This window comes from Oryctolagus cuniculus, chromosome 7, assembly GCF_051225735.1.
Source record: "Oryctolagus cuniculus isolate XC-2025 breed Fujian yellow rabbit chromosome 7, ASM5122573v1, whole genome shotgun sequence".
Taxonomy (NCBI): domain Eukaryota; kingdom Metazoa; phylum Chordata; class Mammalia; order Lagomorpha; family Leporidae; genus Oryctolagus; species Oryctolagus cuniculus.
Window position 1 is genome coordinate 51,612,849 of NC_142873.1, and position 26,126 is coordinate 51,638,974.

The following is a 26,126-nucleotide window of genomic DNA, read 5'->3' on the forward strand; positions in this document are numbered from 1 at the left end:
GTTCACCCTCCAATGGCCGCCGCGGCTGGCGCGCTGCAGCCGGCGCACCGCGCTGATCTGATGGCAGGAGCCAGGAGCCAGGTGCTTTTCCTGGTCTCCCATGGAGTGCAGGGCCCAAGCACCTGGGCCATCCTCCACTGCACTCCCGAGCTACAGCAAAGAGCTGGCCTGGAAGAGGGGCAACCGGGACAGAATCCGGCGCCCCAACCGGGACTAGAACCCGGTGTGCCAGCGCTGCTAGGCGGAGGATTAGCCTAGTGAGCTGCGGCGCCGGCCAACAGTCAGTTAAATTTTAAGAATGTAGCTATTAACACCAACCGATAGAATAAATAAAGGGGAGAGTGATCCAACATGGGAAGTGAGATACTCAGCAGACTCATAGAATGGCGGATGTCCTAAATAGCACTCTGGCCTCAGAATCAGCCCTAAAGGCACTCGGATCTGGCTGAAAAGCCCATGAGAGTATTTCAGGCATGGAAAGCCAAGACACTCTGGCAAAAAGATCTCTGTGAGTGAGATCCCAGTGGAAAGAACAGGTCTTCAAAGAGGGAGGTGCCTTTCTCTGAAGGGAGGAGAGAACCTCCACTTTGACTATGACCGTGTCTAAACAAGATAAGAGTCGGAGAACTCAAGGGGCTTCCATAGCCTTGGAAACTCATAACTGGTGCATAGGGAGATTACTGATGCCATAGACAGGAGAGTCAATTGGTAAAGTCAACAACAGGAGTCACTGTGCACTTACTCCTCATGTAGGATCTCTGTCCTTAATGTGCTGTGTATTGAGATTTAATGCTATAACGAGTACTCAAACAATATATTTCACTTTGTGTTTCTATGGGGTTGCAAACTGTTGAAATCTTTACTTAATGTATACTAAACTGATCCTCTGTAAAAAAAAAAAAAAAAAAAAAAAAAAAGAAATTATCAACTCCCAACTTGACTCTCACTGGGATTAAACATGACAATAGGTCTGATCTGATTTCATCATCATTTAAAAAAAATCATCTATTATTTTTCACTTTATGTGTCTGTGTGGGAGCAAACTGTTGAAATACTTATTTAAGGTATACTAAGCTGATCTTCTGTATATTAAGATAATCGAAAATGAATCTTGATGTGAATGGAAGGGGAGAGGGAGTGGGAAAGGGGAGGGTTGTTGGTGGGAGGGACGGTATGGGGGGGGAAGCCATTGTAACCCATGAGTCGTACTTTGGAAATTTATATTCATTAAATAAAAGATAAAAAAAAATAAAATAAAAAAAAAAAAAAAAAAAAACCAAAAAAAAAAAAAAAAAAAAAAAAAAAGAATGTAGCTATTGATGATAACAGTTACCAAAATATTGACATTATTATTAGTTGATGTTTCTAAAATATTAGCATTATAAATTGTTATAAAAATATTGACATTGCTAAAATATTGACATTGTTAGCAATAGTTACCAAAATATTGACATAAAATATTGACATTAATGTTAGTGATGGAATTTTGGATGATTTTAATTTTTTTCTTTTTGTTTATTTATAGTTAATGATTTATCTTCAGGGGACATGTTTAATTTACATAATAAAAGAATAAAATTTATGAAGAAAGAGTCTTATTTCCCTTTCTTAAAGCAAGTCAGACAGCAATAAAAGAACTTTTTGAAAAAACAAAACATATATATCTCCATGAAGCTAAACCAAGAATTAATTTCCATTTGAAGAATATTTCCCTGCCTTCCTCTTCCTCCAAACTTCATCAATAATGAACATAAATTCATGGGTTAGAGACAAAATTACAAGTGGTCATAGATTTTAGTGAAACATTCATTGGGGGGACATTTTCCGGGTTTATTTACTGTGCAACATGGTTATTTATTAGTTTAAGTGAAGTAATACTCCCTCAATGGATGTAGCAAATGGTGAAATGTGAGTGTGCAATTCATACAAGATGTAAACTTCAAGCCAAATGCTTCTGACAGAAGGCAGGCGACCTCAGTACCTTTGCAACAGAAATATCAGATTCCACCTAACTGCTTATTATCCAAGTAGATTTGGACAAGTTACTTGCTATCCTGTGATTATGATTCCTATGAAACAGGAATCATATTAGCCACCTTGCAGCACTGTCAAGAGAGTTACAGATAAGAAAATTTTGTAAAGAGTCTGCAAATACTAGGCTACTGTTGATAACTACAAGTCCTTAAAATCCAGTGCGTGTGGTAAAGGAGGAGGGGACTCCAGCAGCTTGCACAGGGTGCTTGATGTGGATGTGTGTATGCACAGCACTCACACACACATTCCTCCGGAGGCATCCTACTCACTGAAGCAGCAACTCCATCAAGCTGTCTCCCACCATGGTTGGAAACGATGATGCCATGGACATTGTGCTTCACAGCTAACTCTGCATCCTCTTTTGTCAAAATCCCTTTAAGGATGATGGGCAATCGAGTTATGCTCTGAAACCATGAGAGGTCATTCCAACAGAGAGATGTGCTAATGGGAGACATTTGGAGATGAGGTATTGAATTTCTCTGTGGAGAACAAAAAGACAGTCTTGGTTATGAACTCCTGTAGGACTGCTTGACTCTTTCCAAAGATGAGACACTTTTGGCCATTTATAAGTTTGAAAACAGTAGCACCAAATCCAACCATCTTCTCCCTTTTCTTACAGAATCTATACAAAAGAATTTTTACTTCCATTGCTTATTGATTAACCATTGATCATGTCCCTGCTTCATTGTTATGATAGGGTATAGGGACATAATAGCAAATACGATGCAGCCTCTACTTCTTAAAAAAAATCAGAGTTTTTTGATGTGGATAAGTAAAAGGATGTGTAGGTCACTTTGACATGTTATAGTTGATATGCGCAGGATAATGAAAACTAAGCAATACTTGAATCATCTTAACTCAGATAATATGCAATAGTTACCATTGGCTCATCATGTGCATACAATATCCATAAATCTCAGTGTGCCTCTGGTATCTCAGCTAAAGGTTCTAGAGCACCTCAAGGCCAATTTGTGGTAAGTGAGTAGTACTCAGACACGTGGTTAGGTGTCAGAGCTACATACTGGCTGAAATAGCTATGATCACTATCTCCCCATGATGATGGGCTTTCAACCTTGCCATGGATTTCTCTCTCTTGGACACTCCATTCCCATCAGTTGCAGAATTTTAATGTGGGAAATACACTCTGTAGTCACCTAGCTTAAAAATCCAAGGATGGGTGCTTCAGCACCCTGGGATTCCACGGATGAGTTCTAGGTGTGCAGAGATCTTGAGTCATTTTTTAAGGGTGGGAGCCCGGGCTGGCTAGACAGCTAGCCAGTTACCTTTCCTGTGAACAACTTTTTCAGACAATCAGTTGATCTACACGTGAAACCAAAACTATCAGTTTCTAAGTACGTCATAGTGTAGAAAATGTTGGATGAATTTCTTTAGTGTGTTCTTCTATTCCATGCCAGCATCCTTTCCATGACTGTCCTATTGCTCAGCACCCAGCCCTGGCCAGAACACTTCTGGTGACAGGGTGGGCAGCTCCCATGGTGAGAATGTCTGGTCTCATGTTTTGCTTATCTGGAAATTCTGTGGCGCAGGAACCAGATTTTCTTTTTGAACTGCTGCATCCCTGTGTCTGGTACAGGACATGCATTCGATAAACATTGTTGACAGAAAATTGGGAGGAAAGAGGAAAGAAGGAAAGAAATTTGTCTTCTGTAAGGCTTGCCCATTGCCTCTCCTATCTTTCCTACCTCTTTAGTTGAGTGAATACTGGCTTGCATTAAATTCATCATCAAATTCAGTTGGTTTCGAATGTCCTGCCGCCTGTTGCCAAGTATAGGTACATCCACCGTGATCACCAGAGCTCTGAAACCAAGGGATTCTACCCTTTGGATCAGTTGTTTGTTGAGCTGCCGTTCTGGGTGCACATAGAGTTGGAACCATCGCAGGCCTCTGGGGGCAGTAGTGACAATGTCTTCTAGGCTACAGCTGGCATATGAGCTGGTGATGTAGCAGGTGCCGGCTGCTTGTGCAGCTGCAAAGCAAGTGACATGACTCCAGTTAGGGGGCAGAACCATTCTGGACGAGGTGACAAGCCCTGGAGGTCAGGGGGACAGGGTCAGCCCTGTCACCTCCAGCTAGCTTGCCCTGTGAATGAAGACGAAGCTTGACTTCATTCCACTTGGCAGGGATGGTGGGTAGTTCAGCCTGACAGCCCTAAGGGTGTCCTGGTCACCTCTGTGTATTCTGTTTTGCAGGCCCTGTAGCTCCTAATAAAATATTTCCAACTGGGGATGTATACCATGTTACCCCCAGAATGATGTTCAGTGTCTTATGGCCTTCAGATGGGAAAGCAGGCTTCTTATGAACTCCTTAATGCAGAAGAACAGAATTAGAGATGACAGAAGATGAGAGAGTAGAATTCCAGTGCAGAAGCCTGAGCTCTGAAGCGGTAAAAAACATGCTATCTGAAATGAGAGAAATGCTGGTTATATCACTCTGCTATGTGACCTTGAGTCTCATTTTTTTATCTGTAAAGTGGGAGAACTAATAGTACCTTTTCTTTAGGTGTTATGAGATTAAATAAGGTACTAGGCAAGGAAACATTCTTTAAATTGCAAAGTGATGTGCTGCATGAATGTTACCGATAATGAGGTTAAGGATCATGGTGGTGATGCTGACACGGCTACTGCTGTTGAATTGCATATTTCTAACTTCCCACAAGTCATTTCAGTGGGTGTCTCTAACAGGTTAATTTCATGATCATGCCATAATCCCTGAGCAAAGAATTGGGCCTAGTCAAAAATTTACATTTTCAATTCCTCATTGGCATGGCCCATTGTTTTACCCTACCCCAAAACAGCACATTCAATAGTGATATTTAGTAAACTGCTCATATTCATGTAGGATAGTCACATGTCAACCTAGACAGATCTGATTCCTAGCCCCATCAAGACGGATGTCACTTTCAACCATAGAGTTCTTGGATTCATTGCTTCCTGCATCAGGGAGTCGAAGGAAAATACCCCAGAAAAGCCCTGGGGAATGCACAAAACAAGATTCGACCTAAAGGAGTCACAGGGGTACTCTCAGCCCACTTCTCCTGTGCTCTGATTACTGGTGGTAAGGGGTTGTCAGAGAGAATGAAGGTTCCCAGGCAGTTTACAAGAAACTGTGGGTTAAACAAGAGGACCGAGTTGACTGCGGAGAAGGATAGTGGGACACCTGGAGAACGGCAACTGCCAGGGCCTGGGGTTAGAGCCTAATGCCGCCGTGGTTCTCTCCCTACCCTGAAATCAGAAATTCACCACTCAGCCCCCGCCCTGACCCCTAAGGGGCTGTAAAGAGCTCTACCTGTAGGGCCACAGTGACCACCCCTTTTCCCACAGGGAGTGTGAGCCAGAGGGCCCTGCCTCTTCTCCTGGGGATGCGTGGGGGGACTGCAGCCCCTCCTATTCAGCAGGAACCTTCCTCCCACTCTGGCAATTCTTCATTGTGGGAAATGCTGCTTTCTCCATCTTGGGTGAAATGTTGCACAACACAGCTGGAAGCATTCCCTTTCCCACCTTCCTTGATTCCAACCAGATTGCTGTCCCCAAGGCCTTTCCTGAGCATGCCAGGCACTCCCTGCCACTGTCTAGGGAGGCCCCTTGCACGCTTCTAGCTTCTGGCAGGGGCCTCATGGTGGCTGGTTCATACCTCGGGCCGTGCTCATCTCCCCGTCAGGCCAGGCCAGGCAGTGGAAGCCTGTGGGTGCAATGCAGATGGGGGCGCTGATCTCCTCCCCTTGGATTGTGGTCCTGAGGTCCACCTCTGACACATCTCTCAGGTACCGGGGACGCAGGCGAATCCTGTGCTGGGCAGAAAAGAGATTTCCTGTTGGCGGGCTCCCTCTGTCTGGGGCTGGGACCTCCGAGTCCTGGTGTAGGTCTACAGCAGACCACGTTCTGTGAAACCTGGCTCTTGGAAAGGGAAGCAGTGTGGGTCCAGCAGAAGGCTGACCTCCAGGAAGCTGCTGCCAACACCTGACTCCCCATGAACCTGCCATCCCTGATCCGCTGGTGCATGCGTGGTGCACACTATTCTCTCTGCCTTGTTCATTCAGGTATCTGCGTCTCTGAACTGTGCCTCCCTTTCCTGCATTTCGGCCCTTGGCCAGTGTGATGGAGTCCTCCCAAGAAAGTCTAAAAAGGAAGACAAGAATAGGTAGGAAGGAGTCCCAGGCTCTTTCCCGCTCAGATTAGAAATGATTCCCCAGGAAGTGAGAAAACCACTGAAAACATAAATTCCAGGAGGGATCGCTGTTTGGATTTGACTCAAATACTGCTTTAAAAATGATGGAGGCGTTCACAGTAGTGGAGAGGAGAATGACACTTTTGTGACAAAAAGTATTCAGCCTCAGGGTCCCACAGCTTTTGTTTTTCCCAAAATATCATTATTTTTGTACACGAATAGAGACACTTTCTGGATATAGCAATTATGTAAATGAGATTGTTAGTCTTAATTACTTCCTCTGTGAAGCAGGAGTATGAATTCAAGTTTCCTAATTGTTTGGTGAAGATAAAAAAGAAAAATCATTTGAAGAGCCCGATCTAGTGCTGATTGAGTATCAAACTACAGAATGTAGTTCTCACTTGGATCTCCTTTTTCAGTTTTCTCCATCACAAGCACAGAAACCTTTCCATACAGGACCAGATAGCAAGCATTTCAGGCCTTGCGGGGCATGCTGTCTCTGAACTATTCAGCTCCACTGTTGCAGCCTTTAACAACAGCCTTTAACAACAGGCAATGACTGAGCATGGCTGTGTTTCAATAAGACTTTATTTGTGGACACAGACATTTGAATGTCATATAATATTTATGTGTCACCAATAATTATTTTTCATTTGATTTCACCCCTCAATCATTTAAATAATAATAATAAAAGTCATCTGCTTGTGGACTATGTGAAGACAGGTGGTGAGCCAGACTTGGCCTGTGGGCTGCACTCACTGACCCACATGCCTTCCCTACTTTTGAAATCCCTCATCTTCTTTGTGTCCATCTTCCATCATCCTTAAGACTCCTTGAATCTTCTTATTTCCCCCAAACCTTCATCCTCTCTCCTGTCTTACATTTTCTCCTCTATCTAGTTCAGGAGTTTGCAAACTTGGGAGATCTAGCCATACCCTGCAGACTTCTCTTCCCTCCCTACCTGGGTGACTGGTGCTCCTGGGACTCCTGTCCTGTCTTGCACATCGAAGTGCTGTTGGGATGCAGAAGGACTGTGACTCACTGCTAAATTCCTTTGCATCTATCCTCTCACCAGCCCCCAGGCCTTTTACCCAAAGAACAAAGCAAAGAAACGATGAAAACACATTATTTACTTATCTATTATTTATTCCCCCCCCCCCAAAGAATCCTTGTATCTCTATTTAAGAGATACAAACTTCATGCGTTTCATAAGTACAAGTTTAGGAATATAGTGATTCTTCCCATCATACTCACCCTCTATCCCACTCTCCCACCCCTCCCCCTCCTCCTCCCTCTCCCATTCCCAGTCCCATTCTCCACTAAGATCCATTTTTGATTAACTTTATACACAGCTGACCAACGCTATACTAAGTAAAGAGTTCAACAATTTGCATAGTAACCCCCCCCCCAAAAAAAACACCAAAAAACAAAACAAAACAAAACCCTGCTCCTCAACAGTAAAGAAAAGGTCTGTTCAAAGTCATTGCATCTTGAAGCTAATTTCACGTCTTTTTTTTTTTTTTAGAAAGTTAATTAATTTTAACAAAGCACCCAAGAATGATAAATCTTTTGGGAGCTCTTAGACGTGGTTATCATATAGCTCTTTGAGGACAGAAGTTCTGCATGGGATGTTGGTGCATAGTGACTCCTGCTGTTAATTTAACAATTAACACTCTTATGTATGATGTCAGTGATCACCCAAAGCACTTGACATGAGCTACCTAGGCTATAGAAGCCTCTTGAATCCACAAACTCTGTCAATATTTAGACAAAGCCACAAGCAAAGTGGAAGTTCTCTCCTCCCTTGAGAGGAAAGTACTTCCTTCTTTGATAACCACTTCTTACTACTGGGCTCTCACCCACGGAGATCCTTCATGTAGGACATTTTTTGCCTCACTCTTTTGGCTTTCCATGCCTGAAAAGCTCTTGTAGGATTTCCAGCCAGATCAGAATGCCTTAAGGGCTGATTCTGAGGTCAGAGTGCTATTTAAAGTGGTTGTCATTCTATGAGTCTGCTGTGTGGGCTGCTTCCGATGTTGGAGCACTCAGTCCTTTTTAATTCTATCTATAATGGGACTGACACTGTGGTGTAGCAGGTAAAGATGCCGCCTGCAGTGCTGGTTTCCCATTTGGGCACCAGTTCAAGTCCTGGTTGCTCCACTTCTGATCTTTCTCTCTGGTATGGCCTGGGTAAGCAGTAGAAGATGGCTGAAGCACTTGGGCCCTTGCACTCATGTGCCATTTGGGGAGCAAACCAACAGATGGAACACATTTCTCTCCATCTCACCCTCTCTCTGTCTATAACGCTACTTCTCAAATAAATAAATCCTTACAATTAAAAAAGAAAAGAAAATACATAGAAGACCAAACTTTTTAAATGCAGCCACGTTGTCATCCCGTGTGATGCCTTCATCAGCTCCTCCTTCAATATAATCCCACGATGACTTAGATAGCCGCTCTCGTGCATGTGCCTCGAAGTCTGTCAAACATGCCAAGGGCATATCTGCACCTTCATAGGAATAAGCAAAACCAAACAAAACCTGGTAAGAGCACTTCAGTGTAGAGGAGAGGGTAAAGATGGAGCTATAGTATGAAGTTGTTTGGATTCGATACTGATCCTTCTGCATTTTTTATTTTAGTGGAGTTACCACCACAGGCACTGATCCCAAGTCAGAGAGCACACTGCTGCTTTCTCCCAACTTCCTTCCAAGGTCCTGATTATTTAGTCTTTTATGTACCTTTCATATCTGGCCCCTGCATCCCACATACTACCTCAGACCTAGTTGAGACCTGAGCATCTCTTAAAAGATTATCACAGGAAGTTATTTCTGTCTCTTGCATCTAAGTTCACTCTCCATGTTGTCTCCCTCCAGTTTCCTGGATCTGTCTACAACACAAGCCTGACTATGTCTCTTTGCTTCCAGAGTGCTCGTAATAAGGTATCACAACTTTTAACACCTGCTCCTAAATGCCTCACCAGCTTTGTTTCTTGGTGGCTCTTCCATTAACTTGTGATTGGAGTCACTATCTGGGAAAATTGGGCTAAATCATTACTAGTGTTTGTGAGTTCCAGGAACCTCTGGATATCTGATTTTCCTGGGACTGTGGCTGCTGTGCAGGAGGCAGCTGACGTTTTGTGAGTCTTTGGCTGGGTGTTTGAACACATTGCTTAATGCCATCAGGAGGCCAAAGTATCACCATCTACGTAATTGCTATTTTTTGCTAATTTTGAGACCAAGAAAACGGCATGTGTCACTTCCACTTATTCCCATCCACAAACTGAACCTCAGTCATCTGGGAAGTGGCACTCCTACATCTGAAAGAGGAATGAAGGCTGAATTTTTCCCTGATCAAAGCTAATGAATAGAGCACCTGAAATATAATGTATTGAAGTGAAGTAGACATTTTGACAATCAATGATGGTTTATAGCCTTGTTTCTTTCATTGAGGAACAGTATTTTGTTTTACTTTATTTTGTTTTCTCTACATACTGTTTGTTGAACTCTTTTACTTAGGATAGCATTAACTAAATGAACATTAAATGTGCTAAAAAAAATCACTGTAAAAATTAAGAGTGGGAATATGAGAGGGAGGGGGAGGAAGGGTTGGAGCATGGGTGAGAGGAAGGGTGGGGGAAAGTACCACTATTTTCCTGTAATGGTAAAAAGGTAATATATGAAACTTGTATAACTTAAATAATATATATATATATTTAAAGACGTTTTCTTTCATTTTTCAAAGGAATTTATTAATAAATTAGATTCTCAGGTCACAGCAAATATATGATAATTAATACAACACAGTTCTCATGTTAATGTGATATTAATACAGAGAATAGATTCAATGTAGTTCATAGATATAATTCTAAGAATGTAATGATATTTTCCCTCCTCCTTCCTTTCCTCCCTCCCTGTCCCTCCATCCTCTCTTCATCTTTCTCTCTCCCTGTTCTTTTCAGCTTTGAAATAAGATATTTTTAATTTGCATTGTAGTCAAAGGCTTAATGCTCCACCAAATAAAGAGTCCAGCAAGTAAAAAGTAAAGATTATAGTTCATTGGAGATATAGGAGAGGGCTATAAACAATAACCAAATGGAAAGATGACCATTTCACTCATATACAGTTATTTTTAAAATAATCACAGATCTTTAAATCTGTAGTAATATATCATTTTTTTTTTTTTTGACAGGCAGAGTGGACAGTGAGAGAGAGAGACAGAGAGAAAGGTCTTCCTTTGCCGTTGGTTCACCCTCCAATGGCCGCCGCGGCCGGCGCGCTGCGGCCGGCGCACCGCGCTGATCCGATGGCAGGAGCCAGGAGCCAGGTGCTTTTCCTGGTCTCCCATGGGGTGCAGGGCCCAAGCACCTGGGCCATCCTCCACTGCACTCCCTGGCCACAGCAGAGGGCTGGCCTGGAAGAGGGGCAACCGGGACAGAATCCGGCGCCCCGACCGGGACTAGAACCCGGTGTGCCGGCGCCGCTAGGCGGAGGATTAGCCTAGTGAGCCGCGGCGCCGGCCGTAATATATCATTTTTTAAAAAGTTTTCTACTGCACTGTTGCTGGCTCAAAACAGGGGGGCAAGGGGGGACCTGTTAAAATGTGAAGGCAGAGTGTTTATCACTTTGGCAGTTACCACACTCTCAGTTATGCTGACAATAGAACCAGTGTTCATTCTCTGGATGCTCAATGTCCCGTGCAAGGAACAACTACTACCTTCCCACAAAGGTATTACCTATTCAGCACCGGTTCTGCCAAAACACTTTTTGTAGAAAGTGTGGATGTTGATCCTAGAACTGTCTCTGACTGCCTCTGCCATTTTGTTCAAGTCATTTAAAAGCCCTCTAGGCCTCAGTTTACCCAACAGGAAACTAAGCTAGAGCATATTGTTTAAATATTTTAATACCATTTCAATTACTTCATATTTTATGGTATTACATTCAACATTTTTAACTTTCTATCTTATATACCTATATGTGTGAATAAGCCTTGTTATTCTGTAACTTTTTTAAGGCATTAACTAAACATGGTAATTAGTTTTTTAACCCACCAAGTATTAAGGAAGCACCCTGTAAAATGTCTTTTCCTATATTCAATGAAAAGCAAACACAGTAGATAACAATGAAAGACTATCAGGGGGCTGGTGCTGTGGTGTAGCAGGTAAAGCCACGGCTTTCAGGGCTGGCATCCCAAATGGGAGTTGGTTTGAGTCCCAGCTGCTCCACTTCCCTATCCAGATCTCTGTTATGGCCTGGGAAAGCAGTGGAAGATGGCCCAAGTTCTTGGGCCACTGCACCCTATGGGAGACTTGAAGGAAGCTCCAGGCTCCTGGCTTCGGATGGGTGTAGCTCCGGCCATTGTGGTCAGTTGGGGAGTAGGCCAGAGGATTGAAGACCTCTATTTCTGTCTGCCTCTCCTTCTGACTTTAGCCCTGACTTTCAAATAAATAAATAAATAAATCTTTTTAAGAAATATAATAAATAGGGACCGGCGTCATGGCTCACTTGGTTAATCCTCCGCCTGTGGTGCCGGCATCCCATATGGGCGCCAGGTTCTAGTCCTGGTTGCTTCTCTTCCAGTCCAGCTCTCTGCTGTGGCCCAGGAGGGCACTGGAGGATGGCCCAAGTGCTTGGGCCCTGCACCCGCATGAGAGACCAGGAGGAAGCACCTGGCTCCTGGCTTCATATCAGCACAGCTCCGGCCATTGCGGCCATTTGGGGAGTGAACCAACAGAAGGAAGACCTTTCTCTCTGTCTCTCTCTCACTGTCTATAACTCTACCTGTCAAATAAAAAAAAAAATAAAAACAATAATTATATTGGGGCTGTTTTCAAGGAATTTAAAACTCAGTAGAGAGGGTGAAAATAATTAGTTGAATTTCTCTTTCAAATAAATAAATAAATTTTTCGTTTAAAAAAGAGTATCATAAAATCCATGAGTGTGTGTAGTTTCTCTAAATTCCTCAGAAGCCTGAAATGCATGGAGGCAGGATTGGTGAAATAATTAAGAAGACTGAAATGGGTGTGACCTTAGCCTTGAATCAAAGAAGCACTGAATGACCTAGAAAAATTAAAACAACAAAATACGTGGGGTAAATCCATAGAGAGATCCTTATTCTGAATCAATATTAGTAAATTAGGCAGGTAAAGGTCCAAGACAAATAGGCAAAAAGGGGAAGGCCACAGATTTTACAGGTTCCTGAAAACGAAGCCTTTCTTGCATAAACTAAGGGTTTTCCACATCGTATGCAAAATTCAAAACTCTGTAAGCTTGAATGTTGGCTGTACAATTCACTTCATGATTTTCACCAACTTCTGGCATGTAAGATTGTTTATTTGGTTCACTTCTTCACTTTAGCCTGTTTTCAGCTTCATTAAAACCCAGCCCAGGTTGGAGTGAGGAGGTATTTGAAAGTGGAAACACCCTTCTTTCATTTGTGAAAGAGCAGCTTAACAATGTAGTGCTCTCTGACTGCAGGGCTACTTGAATCAAAATAGCCACGGATGAGTTCAGGCAAAAAGCTGGCTCACATTGCATATAGCCAAAGAGTAAAAAACAAGGCCTACTTGCCACGGAAGCCCCAAGTCCAAGAAGCCATACACATCATGTTCATTAATTCCAAAGGAACCCCCTGAAAGTCTGATTGGGAAAGTCATTTTCTTTGCTTTTGGAGAGACCCATGGTGGTCGCTGGGCCAGCAATCCACACATATATCATTGGTAAACATTGGTTTGACAAAGATATAAAAAAGTTTGACAGCTGGAGCTGCGGCTCACTAGGCTAATCCTCCACCTTGTGGTGCCAGCACACCGGGTTCTAGTCCCGGTGGGGGCGCCGGATTCTGTCCCAGTTGCCCCTCTTCCAGGCCAGCTCTCTGCTGTGGCCCGGGAGTGCAGTGGAGGATGGCCCAAGTCCTTGGGCCCTGCACCCCATGGGAGACCAGGATAAGTATCTGGCTCCTGCCATCGGATTAGTGCGGTGCGCCGGCCGCGGCGGCCATTGGAGGGTGAACCAGCAGCAAAGGAAGACCTTTCTCTCTGTCTCTCTCTCTCTCACTGTCCACTCTGCCTGTCAAAAAAAAAAAAAAAAAAAAAAAGTTTGACAAAAATATATTTGCAACAATAGTGATATCCACAGGCTTTTCTTTCTCTTTTTTTTTCTTTTTAAATTTTAGCTCCCACATATGAGGGAGTCGAGATTTTGTGGGGTGTAGGGGAGAGGGTGTCACCAGTAAATTTCTCAGGTGGGAGCTGTAGCTACAGAAATGCGGAAGAAACTGGCTGAATAGATCACAGCACATAAAGCTAAGTCATGAGAGAGGATTTTAGAAGGGAAGGCAGGGAAACCAGAAGTTCAAAGATTCTTCCAACTTCTGGGTGGTTAGCAGCTGTGTGAAAATTAGCCAAAGGCTATGAGTAGAAACTTGAATGGCTTTTAAGTCACCAACTGGGGGAACAGGATAGGTCCCAGGAACCAGGGTTTCAACCAGAGATGGGATAGCTCCTCTAGTTTACAAGGAGAGCAAAGAGTCCACATGTAATGTGGAGTGTTGCTTATCATTTTTATTTTTTATTGATTTTAATTAATTTATTTGAAAGGCAGAATTAGAGAGAGAGAGAGAGAGAGATTTTCCATCTGCTGGTTCACTCCCCCAGATGGCTACAAAGGCTGGGGCTGGGCCAGGCCAAAGTCAGGAGCCAGGAGCTTCTTCTGGGTCTCCCACCTGGGTGCAGGCACCCAAGTACTTGGCCCATATTCGTCTGCTTTTCCCAGGCCATTAGCAGGGAGCTGGGTTGAAATTGGAGCAGCTGGGACTTGAACCAGAGCTCATATGGGATGCAGCATTGCAGGCTGCAGCTTAACCCCCAATACCACAATGCCTGCTGGTGATGCATAACTTGGCTGGGGTAGGAATGGGACAGAGGTGGCCTGAGAGCTTCTGGAGCTAAGGCAAAATCAAGCCATGTCACACAGAGAATTAGCACATATTGCCTTCTTAAGGAGCTAAGTAGGAAGAAGTCATATGATACAAAACAGAGCCCCTCAGATGTGTAGTATGTTTTGGATGGAGCTGAGGAGGAGGAGGAATTTGGAGCACAATCCCAGAGCTGTTTACAGGCAGCCTCATCATGGAGGAGTGGGGAGCTATTGAGCACAGAGTTGGATCTGACAAAGTACAGCAGTTCTATCTAACTTAGCACATTCCCACTTGACCCTCTGAGAGGTCATAAACTTTAATCAATGAATCAATCATCACATTTATTAAATTATATTGCAAAAATTATGTATAGCTCTGTGTGCATAAAGGAGTTAATATAGCAGGCCTGAGGATACTATTCTTTGAAAGGCCTGTTTGCAAGATTGGACCTTGGGAACTTGAATTTGAGTGGGGTTTCCACTATTCCCTGATAAGAATGACTCACTCTATCTAAACTTTGCACAAACAATGCAGTTTTTGCTGAACATCTGCTTTCCCTCTGGAAGTCTAGAATTTTGGTAGAGAGTGACAAGGGGTGACTTTATGTCCAGCTCCCCACGTAAACCTGTGGGCCTTGAGTCTCAGTGAGTTTCCTTGGTAGACAATAGGAGAGGCGTGTTGTCACATCTTGGTGCTGGGAGAATTAAGTGCAGGCTGCATGAGTCCACTGGACTCTCAGAACCTTATACTTGGCTTCCTCCAGATTTTGCATCATGAGTCTTTTCCCTTTGACAGATTGGTCTTCTATCCTTTCACTATAAGAAGTCATAGCCTCAACTGTGCGCTGAGTCCTGTGATTCCTCTAATGAGCCATGAGCCCCGTACTCCCAACACACTCTATATCCCCAGGCATTAGGATAGCACATGACACTGAGATGTTGTTTATAAATTCAACATTCCTCCATCAGTCATCTGTCTGTCTGCCTTATTGGATGAGAACTCTCTCCCAGGTTTCAAATCCTGATATCTCAACAGATCTACATATCCTATACAGCATATACTTATAGAAGTGCTCTTCTACAGATTTCTGGCATAGAAACTATGTGATGGGGCAGGCATTGTGGTGCAGCGGGTAAAGTCACCACCTGCAGTGCCAGCATCCCATATGGGCATGGGTTTGAGTCCTGGCTGCTCCACTTTTGAACCAGTTCCCTGCTAATATACCTGGGAAATCAGTGGAAGATGGCTCAAGTCCTTAGACCCCTGCACTTACACGGGAGATGTGAATGAAGCTCCTGGCTCCTGGCTTTGGCCTGTCCAAGCCCTGGCTGTTGCAAGCATTTGGGGGAGTGAACCAGCAGATGGGAGACTTCTCTCTCTTCACTTCTGCCTCTCCCTCTCTATAACATCACCTTTCAAATAAAAAAAAAAAAACTATGTGAAGTGTGTGTCTGATATGACAGGAGTGGCTCAGACTTACTCAGAATAAATTGCCTAGAATAGTGAGAATTATGTAACAAAGCTACTTGAAATAATGATATGGCTTTATATAACCTTAGCACTCTAACATATAACAAACACAATTGTATCACATTTCTATATGTCTTCTAGTTTTTCCTTAACCTCTCTTCTATCTACTAGTACTTCTCCATTTCCATGTGAAGCAGGCAGAGAAAGTCTTATTCTCTCCATTGTTCATTGAAGAGAAGCCCTAGCCATGAGTAACTTGTGAAAGATGAGGTAGTAAGTTATTATAGGGGAGGGCTCTTGAATTGAGTTTCCTGGTATCCTTTGAACACAGATGTTATCCATGTTTAAATTCATAGAAAAGAGCAAAAGAGTTGGTTCACATTAATCACACGTTATATTGAATTTAAAACTACTTTGTATGGTTAAAAGTATGATTATTAAATGCTTAGTGTGGTATTCAATGCGTTATTTTTATTAGAGGGTCAATATAAGACTCAGAGTAGAAGAGAAGGATGACTTCTTGTTCAAAGCTCCCCCTCAATTTGGGTGAGAAGAATTTGGCACAATATATTTTTGTATATTTCATTTTGATCCACACCATACTTGAAGCCACCAGAAAATAAAAGGTGCATTCAAGTTATCTAGTGGTTTTCTTTTTTTCCCATTTTTCTTTACAATTTTTGTTTATTTATTTTAAAAGCAGAGAGAGAGAGACAGAGAGAGAGAGAGAGACAGAGAGAGATTCCACCATCACTGGTTCTATCCCTAAATGCGTAAAACAACCTAGACACGAGCCAGGCCAAGCAGGGGCCTGTACCTCAACCTCAGTCTCCTACATTGGAGCAGTACCCAAGTACTTGCACCATTATCTGCTGCCTCCTAGGATACACATTAGCAACATGCTGGACTCAGAAGAGGAACTGGGGAGCTCAGACTCCAACCCAGGTATTCTGATAGGAGATGCTGGTGTCCCAGGCAGCATCTTAACCACTATGTCAGGTGCTCCCCCTATATTCCCATTTTATTTTATCTCTATGTCAGTATTTTTCTCCTGTTCTCTTCTGCTCCAATTACCCTAGAGGAAGAGACAGAGATAAAATAATAAACGTCTCTTGTATACTGTTAAAGTGCTATATATTGTTCTAGAAACTTCAGCTCTTTTAACCTCATTAGACTTTTTGCTATTTATTTATTTATTTTTTATTTGACAGGTAGAGTTATAGACAGTGAGAGAGAGACAGAGAAAAAGGTCTTCCTTCTGTTGGTTCACTCCCCAAATGGCCACTACGGCCGGCGCTGCACCAATCTGAAGCCAGGAGCCAGGTGCTTCCTCCTGGTCTCCCATGCGGGTGCAGGGGCCCAAGCACTTGGGCCATCCTCCATTGCCCTCCCGGGCCACAGCAGAGAGCTGGACTGGAAGAGGAGCAACCAGGACTAGTATCCGGCGCCCCAACTGGGACTAGAATGCTGGTGCCACAGGCGGAGGATTAGCCAAGTGAGCCACGGCATCAGCCAACTTTTTGCTATTTAAAATTCTGGACTAACATCTAACACTTGTACATTTTCATGGGGTACAATGCAGTACCTCCATGCATACAGACAGCATAAACCAATCAAGCCTGGCAACCAGCCTGTCATTCTTCTTATCCTTACCTTGTGTTTGGAGCCTATGAACTAACCAGTCTATAACACACTACTGTGCATTGTAGTCACAGCTCTAGTCCCTTGGTTAAAAATGGTGAGATAAAACTGGCACACCAGTGACAAGGAGGTGAAAATCTAAGAGCAAGGCTATTCAGAAGAACCTGTTGCTCACAGCCCCAAGCCCAAATTCTCTCCTCTGACCCAGGAGGGAAAGGGAAGGGCACAGACTAGAGCTGGAAGGCACTTTGAGGAAGACTTTGCTTTCTTCAATATTGCAATCCAAGTTGATGCAGTTAGTGTCAATAAGGCGATGTTTTCCTCTGAAGATTTCCTGTTTCTTACGTGATTCATGGTGGTGTCACGGTAGGAACTCTCTGGGTTATCAGAGCATATGCTTGTATGGAAAACTGCCTACCCATTCTGCAGGCAGTCTCGGGGTAAAATCTCACAGTGGGCCATGGTAAATTAGTAGTAAACAAGTCTGCTTCTCCTGACTCCTTTAGGCTGCACCTGCTTGGTGCCACAGGGTGGTGTCCTTGAAGTTCCTCTGGCCTGGGTTCCCTAGGAACTTATGCCAAGTTTCCCAACAGAATGGTAGAGATAATATCCAAGGCTATGCTTTTGGGGCCTGGTTTGACAGATGGAACTCTTTAAGGTTGGCTGAAAACACTTTAATCACTGTATGTTGCTGACTTTCCTAGCCTCAAGGAATGTGGATACAAAGGGTAGAGGCGTCACAATAGCAACTGAGGTGTCCAGGGAGAGCCTGGGGCAAGTATAGGCTTTCCCAGCAACAGGAATGGTAGCAGAGGGAGAAGAAGCCCAGTGTAAGCCCACAAGTGACAGTGGTGCCGTGGCCAAGGAAGGTATCAGTGATGGTGGAAAATCATCATTTTCCTGTGGCTGAGGCACATGAGCCTCCAGGGCCACCCCAATGTAAGGGGAAAGGACTCCAAGTAACAGGTTTAAGCCACAAAGTAAACATGGGACCAGCCTGTTCCTAGCCCAGGAGTGGCCTGAGGATCCAAGGATCCAGTCTGAACAGGAGTGAGGGAGAAAGGGCGCCAAGGTGGGTCTGGCAGGTTCAGTTGTTCACATGATTGCAGTTTATGTATGTCTGCACAGGATCAGTGAGTAAAAGACTCAGGCCCTTTCCAAAGCTATTATGGCCATGTTTTGTCTTACTCTCTTGTGTGTAATAACAACCTCTCTTCTTCAGCCCACCAGCCCCTCAACCACTCTCATGGGCCTGTTTTCTTTCCCAGAAAGGATTCTTTCTCTCTTGATCTGTGGACATGTCCACATATCCCAAGGAACATAACATTGCCTCAGGTCTGCCCCCTTAGTTGTGATGGGGCCTTGACTCCTATCTCTGTTTTACTCTTGGAGCTTAGGGTACTAGGGGTTTCTGAAAGAGTTCTTGAGGTATGGGGTGCAGGTACATTTGCATTAGGAACCTGCTCATCCTGGAGCTCCATAACCTAAGTAGGCCATTAGCTACCTCCCTAGGCCATAACAACCAGAAATGCTGCCTGTCTGGGACTGGAAGACAATTAGAACAGTTGTACTTGTTGGAGCTGGGAGGGACCTTGGAGAGATGGAGAAGCATGAGTTTCACAGCAGAAATTCAACAATGAACGCTGGCCTCCAGCATCTACATTCGGTGTTCTTTCTGCCGGATTTGACTCTTGCAGTTCTGCTGAGTAACCTGACAGCATGACCTCGAATTGGCCCTCCTGACTTGAGAGTTAGCTTCACAGCATAGACCTAAGATTTCTAGTGACTCAACTCACCCACACCAGGTTTCACTGTCCCCACTCCTCTGATCCTGCTCAGCCAGTATCGCCCAAGGGGGCTGCTCTTGACGTTGTAAGCACAGAATAAACACTTGCTTCGTGACATTGGTGGGGTAGTGTTTGCAGCAGTGCAAGGCAGCCTGCTTCAGGGAGAAATTTGCTGATCTTCTTTATGATGAGAAAAGAAGCAAACTGCTCCTCTATGGGCCTCAGTTTGCTTGTTTGAAACACCAAAGGATTTTTTTTTTTTTTTGAAAGTTTGACTACAATGTGTCATGGTAAAGATCTTTTTTGGTCATGTCTATAAGGAGCTCCATCTGCCTTGTGTACTTGTGTACTTTTTTCTCCAAATTAATTAAGATTTCTGTAATTATTTCACTGAATAGGCCTTCTAATCCATTCTCTCTTTCTATGCCTTCAGAAACTCCTAAGACCCATATGTTGATGGTATCGCATAAATCTCCTGTGCTCTTTATAATTTTTAAATTTTTTTCTTTTTTTTAGTGTGACTCTAAAATTTCCAAAGATTTGTCTTCTAGCTCAGATATTCTTTCTTACATCTCATGTATTCTGTGGTTAAGGCTGTCTATTGTATTTTTGATTTGACATATTGAATTCTGCATATCTGTTACTTCTTTAACTTCTCTTCAGAATCTCAGTTTCATGGGACAGCTTTTATTCATGTCATGTATGGATCTCTTCAGTTTGTGAATTTACATCTCCTTGCTTCTGAGTAATCCTGTGATTAATATTTTGAATTCCATTTCAGGCATTTTATCATTCTTATCATCTGCACATTCTAATATCGATGTGTTGTGTTCCTCTGAGGGCTCATGTTGTCTTCCTTATTCTTGTTTGTTGAACTTCTGCATTTATTTTGTGGTGTTTGTGGAGATACTTGTTAGTATTTTCCTCTGATGGCTGTTGTATATTAGCTATGCCTCTGTGGTTTAGTGGAGTGTCTGCTCTTTAAGTGAATACACAGAGGTGTGTGTTGGGTATGGAATTGGGGCTCTGTTCAGTGCTCGAGGGTGGAATAAGTGTTCAGGGTATCACTCAAGTTGGGTGTATAAGATCTCCTCTCGGCCGGCGCCGCAGCTCAATAGGCTAATCCTCTCCCTGCGGCACTGGCACACCGGGTTCTAGTCCCGGTTGGGGCACCGGATTCTGTCCCGGTTGCCCCCCTTCCAGGCCAGCTCTCTGCTGTGGGCCGGGAGTGCAGTGGAGGATGGCCCAAGTGCTTGGGCCCTGTACCCCATGGGAGACCAGGAGAAGCATGTGGCTCCTGGCTTTGGATCAGCATGGTGCACTGGCTGCAGCGCACTGGTTGTGGTGGCCATTGGAGCATGAACCAATGGTAAAAGAAAGACCTTTCTCTGTCGCTCTCTCTCACTGTCCACTGTGCCTGTCAAAAAAAAAAAAAAAAAAAAAAAAAAAAAAGATCTCCTCTTGTTACAGAAAGGGAGGCATGGTCACCTCTGTTGGCATAATCACACCCTCACCTTTCCTCTTCAAAGGTGTTATCATTCAGTTTGTGCTATTCTCATCTGTGCTTCCACATGAACTGTACAAAGGATCTGTGCAGTCCTCACTGTGAGCTCGGATCCCACTGCAGTGACCAACCCTAGTGGAACTGGCACACATTGATTTCCTGGTAACCCAGCTACACCCTGTGCCCTCTCCTGCAGTCACAGATGTCCCAGTCTCAGTACCCAGGACTCCCACAGCATAGGGTGCAGTGGCTCCACTCCTCCCTACTAGCCTGTCCCAGCCATGGAGAGACTGAGAAGTTCTGCTTTACTTTCATTTTTTTTCAAGACAGGTTTTATCTCCTTTTTAATTTCTTCAGTGATCACTCATCATTCAGTGGCATTTTGTTTAATTTCCAAGTATTTATGAGTGTTCTATTGCTCTTCTTATAGTTTATTTCTAGTTACCTGATAGGATTTCAGTCTTTTCAGATTTGCTGAGAATTGATTTGTGGCCTAATATATGGTATATTAAAAAAAAAGTTGAGTGTGCTGATGGGAAGAATGTAGCTTTTAGGTTAAATGTCCTATAAATGTCTGTTAGGTCATTTACTTGATGTAATAGTTCAGCTCTGGTGTGTCATTATTTATATTCTATCTGGATGATCTGTCCATTGATGAGAGTGCATTGTAGGAGTTACTCACTGTTATTGTATAGGAGTGTCTCTCCGTTTGGTCTAATAGTATTTTCTGTTATATCAGGGTGATCTTGTGTTGGCTGCATAGATAATAATGATTGGTCTGTCTTTATGATGAATCAAATTTAATCAAAATACAACGTCCTTTTATCTCTTTTTATAATTTTTGGATTTAAAGTTTATTTATTTGCTATCAATATATCCAGTTCTTCTCATTTTTATTTTCTGTTTGTGTGGAAACACAAACACCAAAGGATTTTGTATATTTTATTTTAATCCACAGTAGATTTGAAGCCACCAGAAATCAGATGGAGCTGAGCTACATCTCTAGGTCCTCTTAATCCATTTTGCTTGACCATAAATACAAAGATTTCTGATTGCAGTAACATTTCAGTGCAGCAGCTACTTTGTCCTGAGAAAGCAGAGAGCAGGGAGCCAGCCCATCCTTTTAGGCTTCTCTGTGAGCCCTGAAGAGCTGGGTGTTCATGGCTGCTCCTGTGCTGCCACCTATAGCTTCCTTGGGGAACTGCTTGACTGCCATTGTCACCATTCCCTTTTGTAGGAGTGTGTGGATCTAAAGCAGAGACACTGGGACTTGGAACTGCACTCTGCTAGGGGATACAGGGGGTGCCAAGCAGTAGCTTAACTGGGTTCAGCCTGGCCCGGGCCTGGATCTTGCAGCTGTTTGGGGTGTAAACCATCAGATGAGAGATCTCTGTTTCTGTCTCTCCTTCTCTCTTGGTCACTGCCTTCCAAATAAATGAACATTAAAAAGGGAGAAAGAAAGAGAGAGAGAGAGAGGTTCTCTTTCATACCACCTCTTTTTTTGATGTGTTATATTTTTGAAGGCATGGAGAGAGAGAAAGGATTAGAAGGCCTTTTTAGTGAGATACTTGCAGAGAACTTCCCTGGTTTGGAGAAGGACAGAGACATCCTAGTACAGGAAAATCATAGAACCCCTAGTAAACATGACCAGAAGAGATCCTCACCACGACACGTTGTAATCAAACTCAACACAGTGAAACATAAAGAAATGATTCTAAAATGTGCAAGAAAGAAACGTCAGATTACTCTCAGAGGATCTCCAATGAGACTCACAGCAGACTTCTCACCAGAAACCCTACAAGCTAGAAGGGAATGGGGAGACATAGCCCAGGTACTAAGAGAGAAAAACTGCCAGCCCAGAATATTATATCCTGCAAAGCTCTCATTTGTGAATGAAGGTGAAATAAAGACCTTTCATAGCAAACAGAAATTGAAAGAATTTGTCGCCACTCATCCAGCCCTGCAAAAGATGCTTAAAGATGTGTTACACACAGAAACACAGAAACACGGTCATCAATATGAAAGAAGGTAAAGGAAGGAAACCTCACAGCAAAAGGTCACAGGGAGTTCAAAGCATATATTAGAAAATATCTTTGGCAAATGGCAGGGCAAAGTTACCACTTATCAATAGTCGCATTGAACATTAATGGCCTGAACTGTCCAGTTAAAAGACAGATTGGCTGATTGGGTTAAGGAACAAAACCCATCTATTTGCTACTTACAAGAAACACATCTTTCCAACAAAGATGCATGTAGACTGAAAATGAAAGGCTGGAAAAAGATATACCATGCCAACAGAAATGAAAAAAGAGTGGGCATAGCCATCTTAATATCGGACAACATAAACTTTAACACAAAAACTATTAAGAGAGACTAAGAGGAGCACTATATAATGATTAAGGGATCAATTCAACAGGAAGATATAACAATTATCAATGTATATGCACCTAATTACAGGGCACCGGTTTATTTAAAAGATTTGTTAAGGGACTTAAAGGGAGACTTAGACTCCAATACAATAGTACTGGGGGACTTCAATACTCCACTCTCAGAAATAGACAGATCATCCGGACAGAAGATCAACAAGGGGACAGTAGATTTAAACGACAATATAGCCCAAATGGATCTAACAGATATCTACAGAACTTTTTATCCTACACATAAAGCATTTACATTCTTCTCAGCAGTACATGGAACCTTCTCTAGGATTGACCACATACTAGACCATAAAGCAAGTCTCAGCAAATTCAAAAGAATTAGAATCATATGATGCAGCTTCTCAGACCATAAAGGAATGAAGTTGGAAATTAGCAACTCAGGAATCCCTAGAGCATATGCAAACACATGGAGATTGAACAACATGCTCCTGAATGAACAATGGGTCATAGAAGAAATTAAACGAGAGATCAAAAACTTTCTGTAAGTAAATGAGGATAACAGCACAACATACCAAAACTTATGAGACGCAGCAAAAACAGTGTTAAGAGGAAAGTTTATATCAATAGGTGCCTACATCAAGAAATTAGAAAGGCAGCAAATAAATGAGATTTCAATTCATCTCAAGGATCTAGAAAATCTGCAGCAAACCAGACCCAAATCTAGTAGGAAAAGAGAAATAATGAAAATCAGAGAAGAAATCAACAGGATTGAATCAAAAAAAAAATTACAAAAAATCAGCCAAATGAGGAGCTGGTTTTTTGAAAAAAATAAACAAAATTGACACCCCATTGGCCCAACTAACTAAAAAAAAGAAGAGAAAAGACCCAAATCAATAAAATCAGAGATGAAAAAGGAAACGTAACAACAGACACTACAGAAATAAAAAGAATCATCAGAAATTATTACAAGGACTTGTATGCCAGCAAACAGGGAACTCTATCAGAAATGGATAGATTCCTGGACACATGTAACCTACCTAAATTGAACCAGGAAGACATAGAAAACCTAAACAGACCCATAACTGAGACAGAAATTGAAACAGTAGTAAAGGCCCTCCCAACAAAGAAAAGCCCAGGACCAGATGGATTCACTGCTGAATTCTACCAGACATTTAAAGAAGAACTAACTCCAATTCTTCTCAAACTATTCAGAATCCTCCCAAATTCTTTTTATAAACTCAAAATATTTTCTAATATATCTAGTGATTTTTTTGAACCAGAGGTTATTTAAAAAAAAAATTGGTTAACTTCTAAATATTTGGGGATTTTCCAAATATCTTTCTGTTATTGACATCTAATTTAATTCTATTATAGGATATCTAACTTAATTATTTTCTTCCCCAAAGAACCTTTTATTTAAGGAATACAAACTTCATGCATTTCATAAATACAACTTCAGGAATATAGTGATTCTTCCCACCATACCTCCCCTCCCACCCACAGTCACACCCCTCTTCCTCCTCCCTCTCCTATTCCCAGTCTTATTTTTTACTAAGATTTATTTTCAATTAACTTTATACTAAGTATAATTGGGAATATTCCAATTGCCTCTCAAATAATATTCCATAGCTGATGTCCACTTCTTCTATTCTAGTTAAGTCCAAATTCTCTTTTATCTCTAAGAATCAAAGGTTCTTGTAAATTGAACAATACCAGTGACTGGAGAGTTAAGGATTTGCGAGTTTTGCTTCCTGTTAGGAGGTAGATCTTAAAAAGGCATTTCTCCTTTGATCTTATTTTCACATTCTCTATTCTGTACAATTGTTCTATTGTTTATACCAATACTGCCTTGTCTTGATCACTGCTCTAGAGTAGTGGTTCCCAACTGGATCCATAGATTCAACTTGACTCAGTCACAATCCCAGGAGACTCTTGTTTGAAGGAATTTTTACTAAGAAGCTTTTTCTGCAAATAAACCACAGCAGTCCAATTGTTTGAGAAATATTAACTTCTTTGCTCTTTAGAAGCCGTAGCCCTGCTGCTGCTTTCCTCTCCCTGTGACCAGGGAGCATTGGTCAAAGTACTAAACACAATTTTCAAATACAGGATTTTGGCTTTTAGATTTTCAGAACCCTTTCAAGTGAACACATTTTGACCCATTTCTCCCTCCTAGGCATACTCAGAAATATGAGCAGGGCTCTTCAAACAATTCATGTTTATCTTTTCATTCCATCCGTCCATGAACATTTTGAAGTCTCCTGACATTCCTCTGGCGGGTTCCATGACTTAACTTCACTAGACCTCACTTACTCTGTCTGTGGTCTTTCTGACACCTAATCTTTCTTTGCCAGTACCTGAGTGTCCCCTGCTGCCTGTCTCTATGTGACCCCTCTTTGCCAATGTTCTCACCTGTAAACTCACACTCAGCTCCCACAATGCTCTCAAGCTTCTCTCTTCTCCCTTGTCTACTGCTTTGTCTCCTTGCCCAGCCCCAAGCACCCAGAAGACACCCAACAACAAACCTGAATCTAACGTCTTCAGGCGTCTACAAACAGCTCCTTAAAGGCCTGGATCACTGCTGGATGGGCTAGAAAACAGCAGGCGACTACTCAGAGCTTAGGAGTAAATGAGAAGTTCAAGACTAAAAGTTAATCTTTTCATGAGAATATGCAGTAGGGTAGTAAATGGACAACCAGACCAGAGCAAGGTTAACTTTGAAATGAACTTCATTGGCTTTCAAATCTGTCTCAAAGTGAGGTTCATTACAAAATAAACACATCTAAATAAGCGAGTTTCTCATTCTCTCCCCAACTGTATCTTAGCTACTGTCCATTAAAGAGGGCTGAGAGCAGGTGAATGACCAAAGCCCCAGTGTTGGAACTGCAAGGGCTTGTCTGGGAGCTGGTAAAGGGTGGGAGGAGGGCAGCCACAGCCTGTGAGCCCACAGGCAGGGGAGCAGTGGGGACTCAGGCCAGCACCACCCTGCCTGTGCCTGACCAGACAATCCATGATGATACAGTAGGCAGAATGGAGAAATGGTTCAGCATTGTAGGATGAACCCTGGGAAAAGCAGACGTAAAAGTACATAAAAAAAACTACACAGATTTAATTCTGCAAAAAGAGTCCTGTGGGTGTTCATTAAGATGGTCACTAGTGAATTCGTCCAGACCCTTTGCTCTCTTCTCCTAACCCAGCACTGGCCACCTGTCCATG

The 26,126-nt window shown here is 42.8% G+C and overlaps 1 protein-coding gene across 2 annotated transcripts in view; it reads right to left on the minus strand.

Moving 5' to 3' along the window:
• HAO2 (hydroxyacid oxidase 2) overlaps positions 1 to 25,592 on the minus strand; it is a 32,375-nt gene extending 6,783 nt beyond the window's left edge. Inside the window, exons 1-5 of one of the 2 annotated variants that reach the window (XM_070077806.2) lie at positions 25,436 to 25,560; positions 8,590 to 8,728; positions 5,686 to 5,837; positions 3,738 to 4,021; positions 2,304 to 2,513 (exon numbers count right to left, since the gene is read on the minus strand). In XM_070077806.2, coding sequence (XP_069933907.2) covers positions 2,304 to 2,513; positions 3,738 to 4,021; positions 5,686 to 5,837; positions 8,590 to 8,720 — 777 coding nt within the window. In that variant the 5' untranslated portion in view covers positions 8,721 to 8,728; positions 25,436 to 25,560. Of the gene's footprint in view, positions 1 to 2,303; positions 2,514 to 3,737; positions 4,022 to 5,685; positions 5,838 to 8,589; positions 8,729 to 25,435 lie in introns of both variants that reach the window. The other variant, XM_002715392.6, reaches the window with a different exon arrangement.
• Between the last annotated feature and the right edge of the window lie 534 nt (positions 25,593 to 26,126).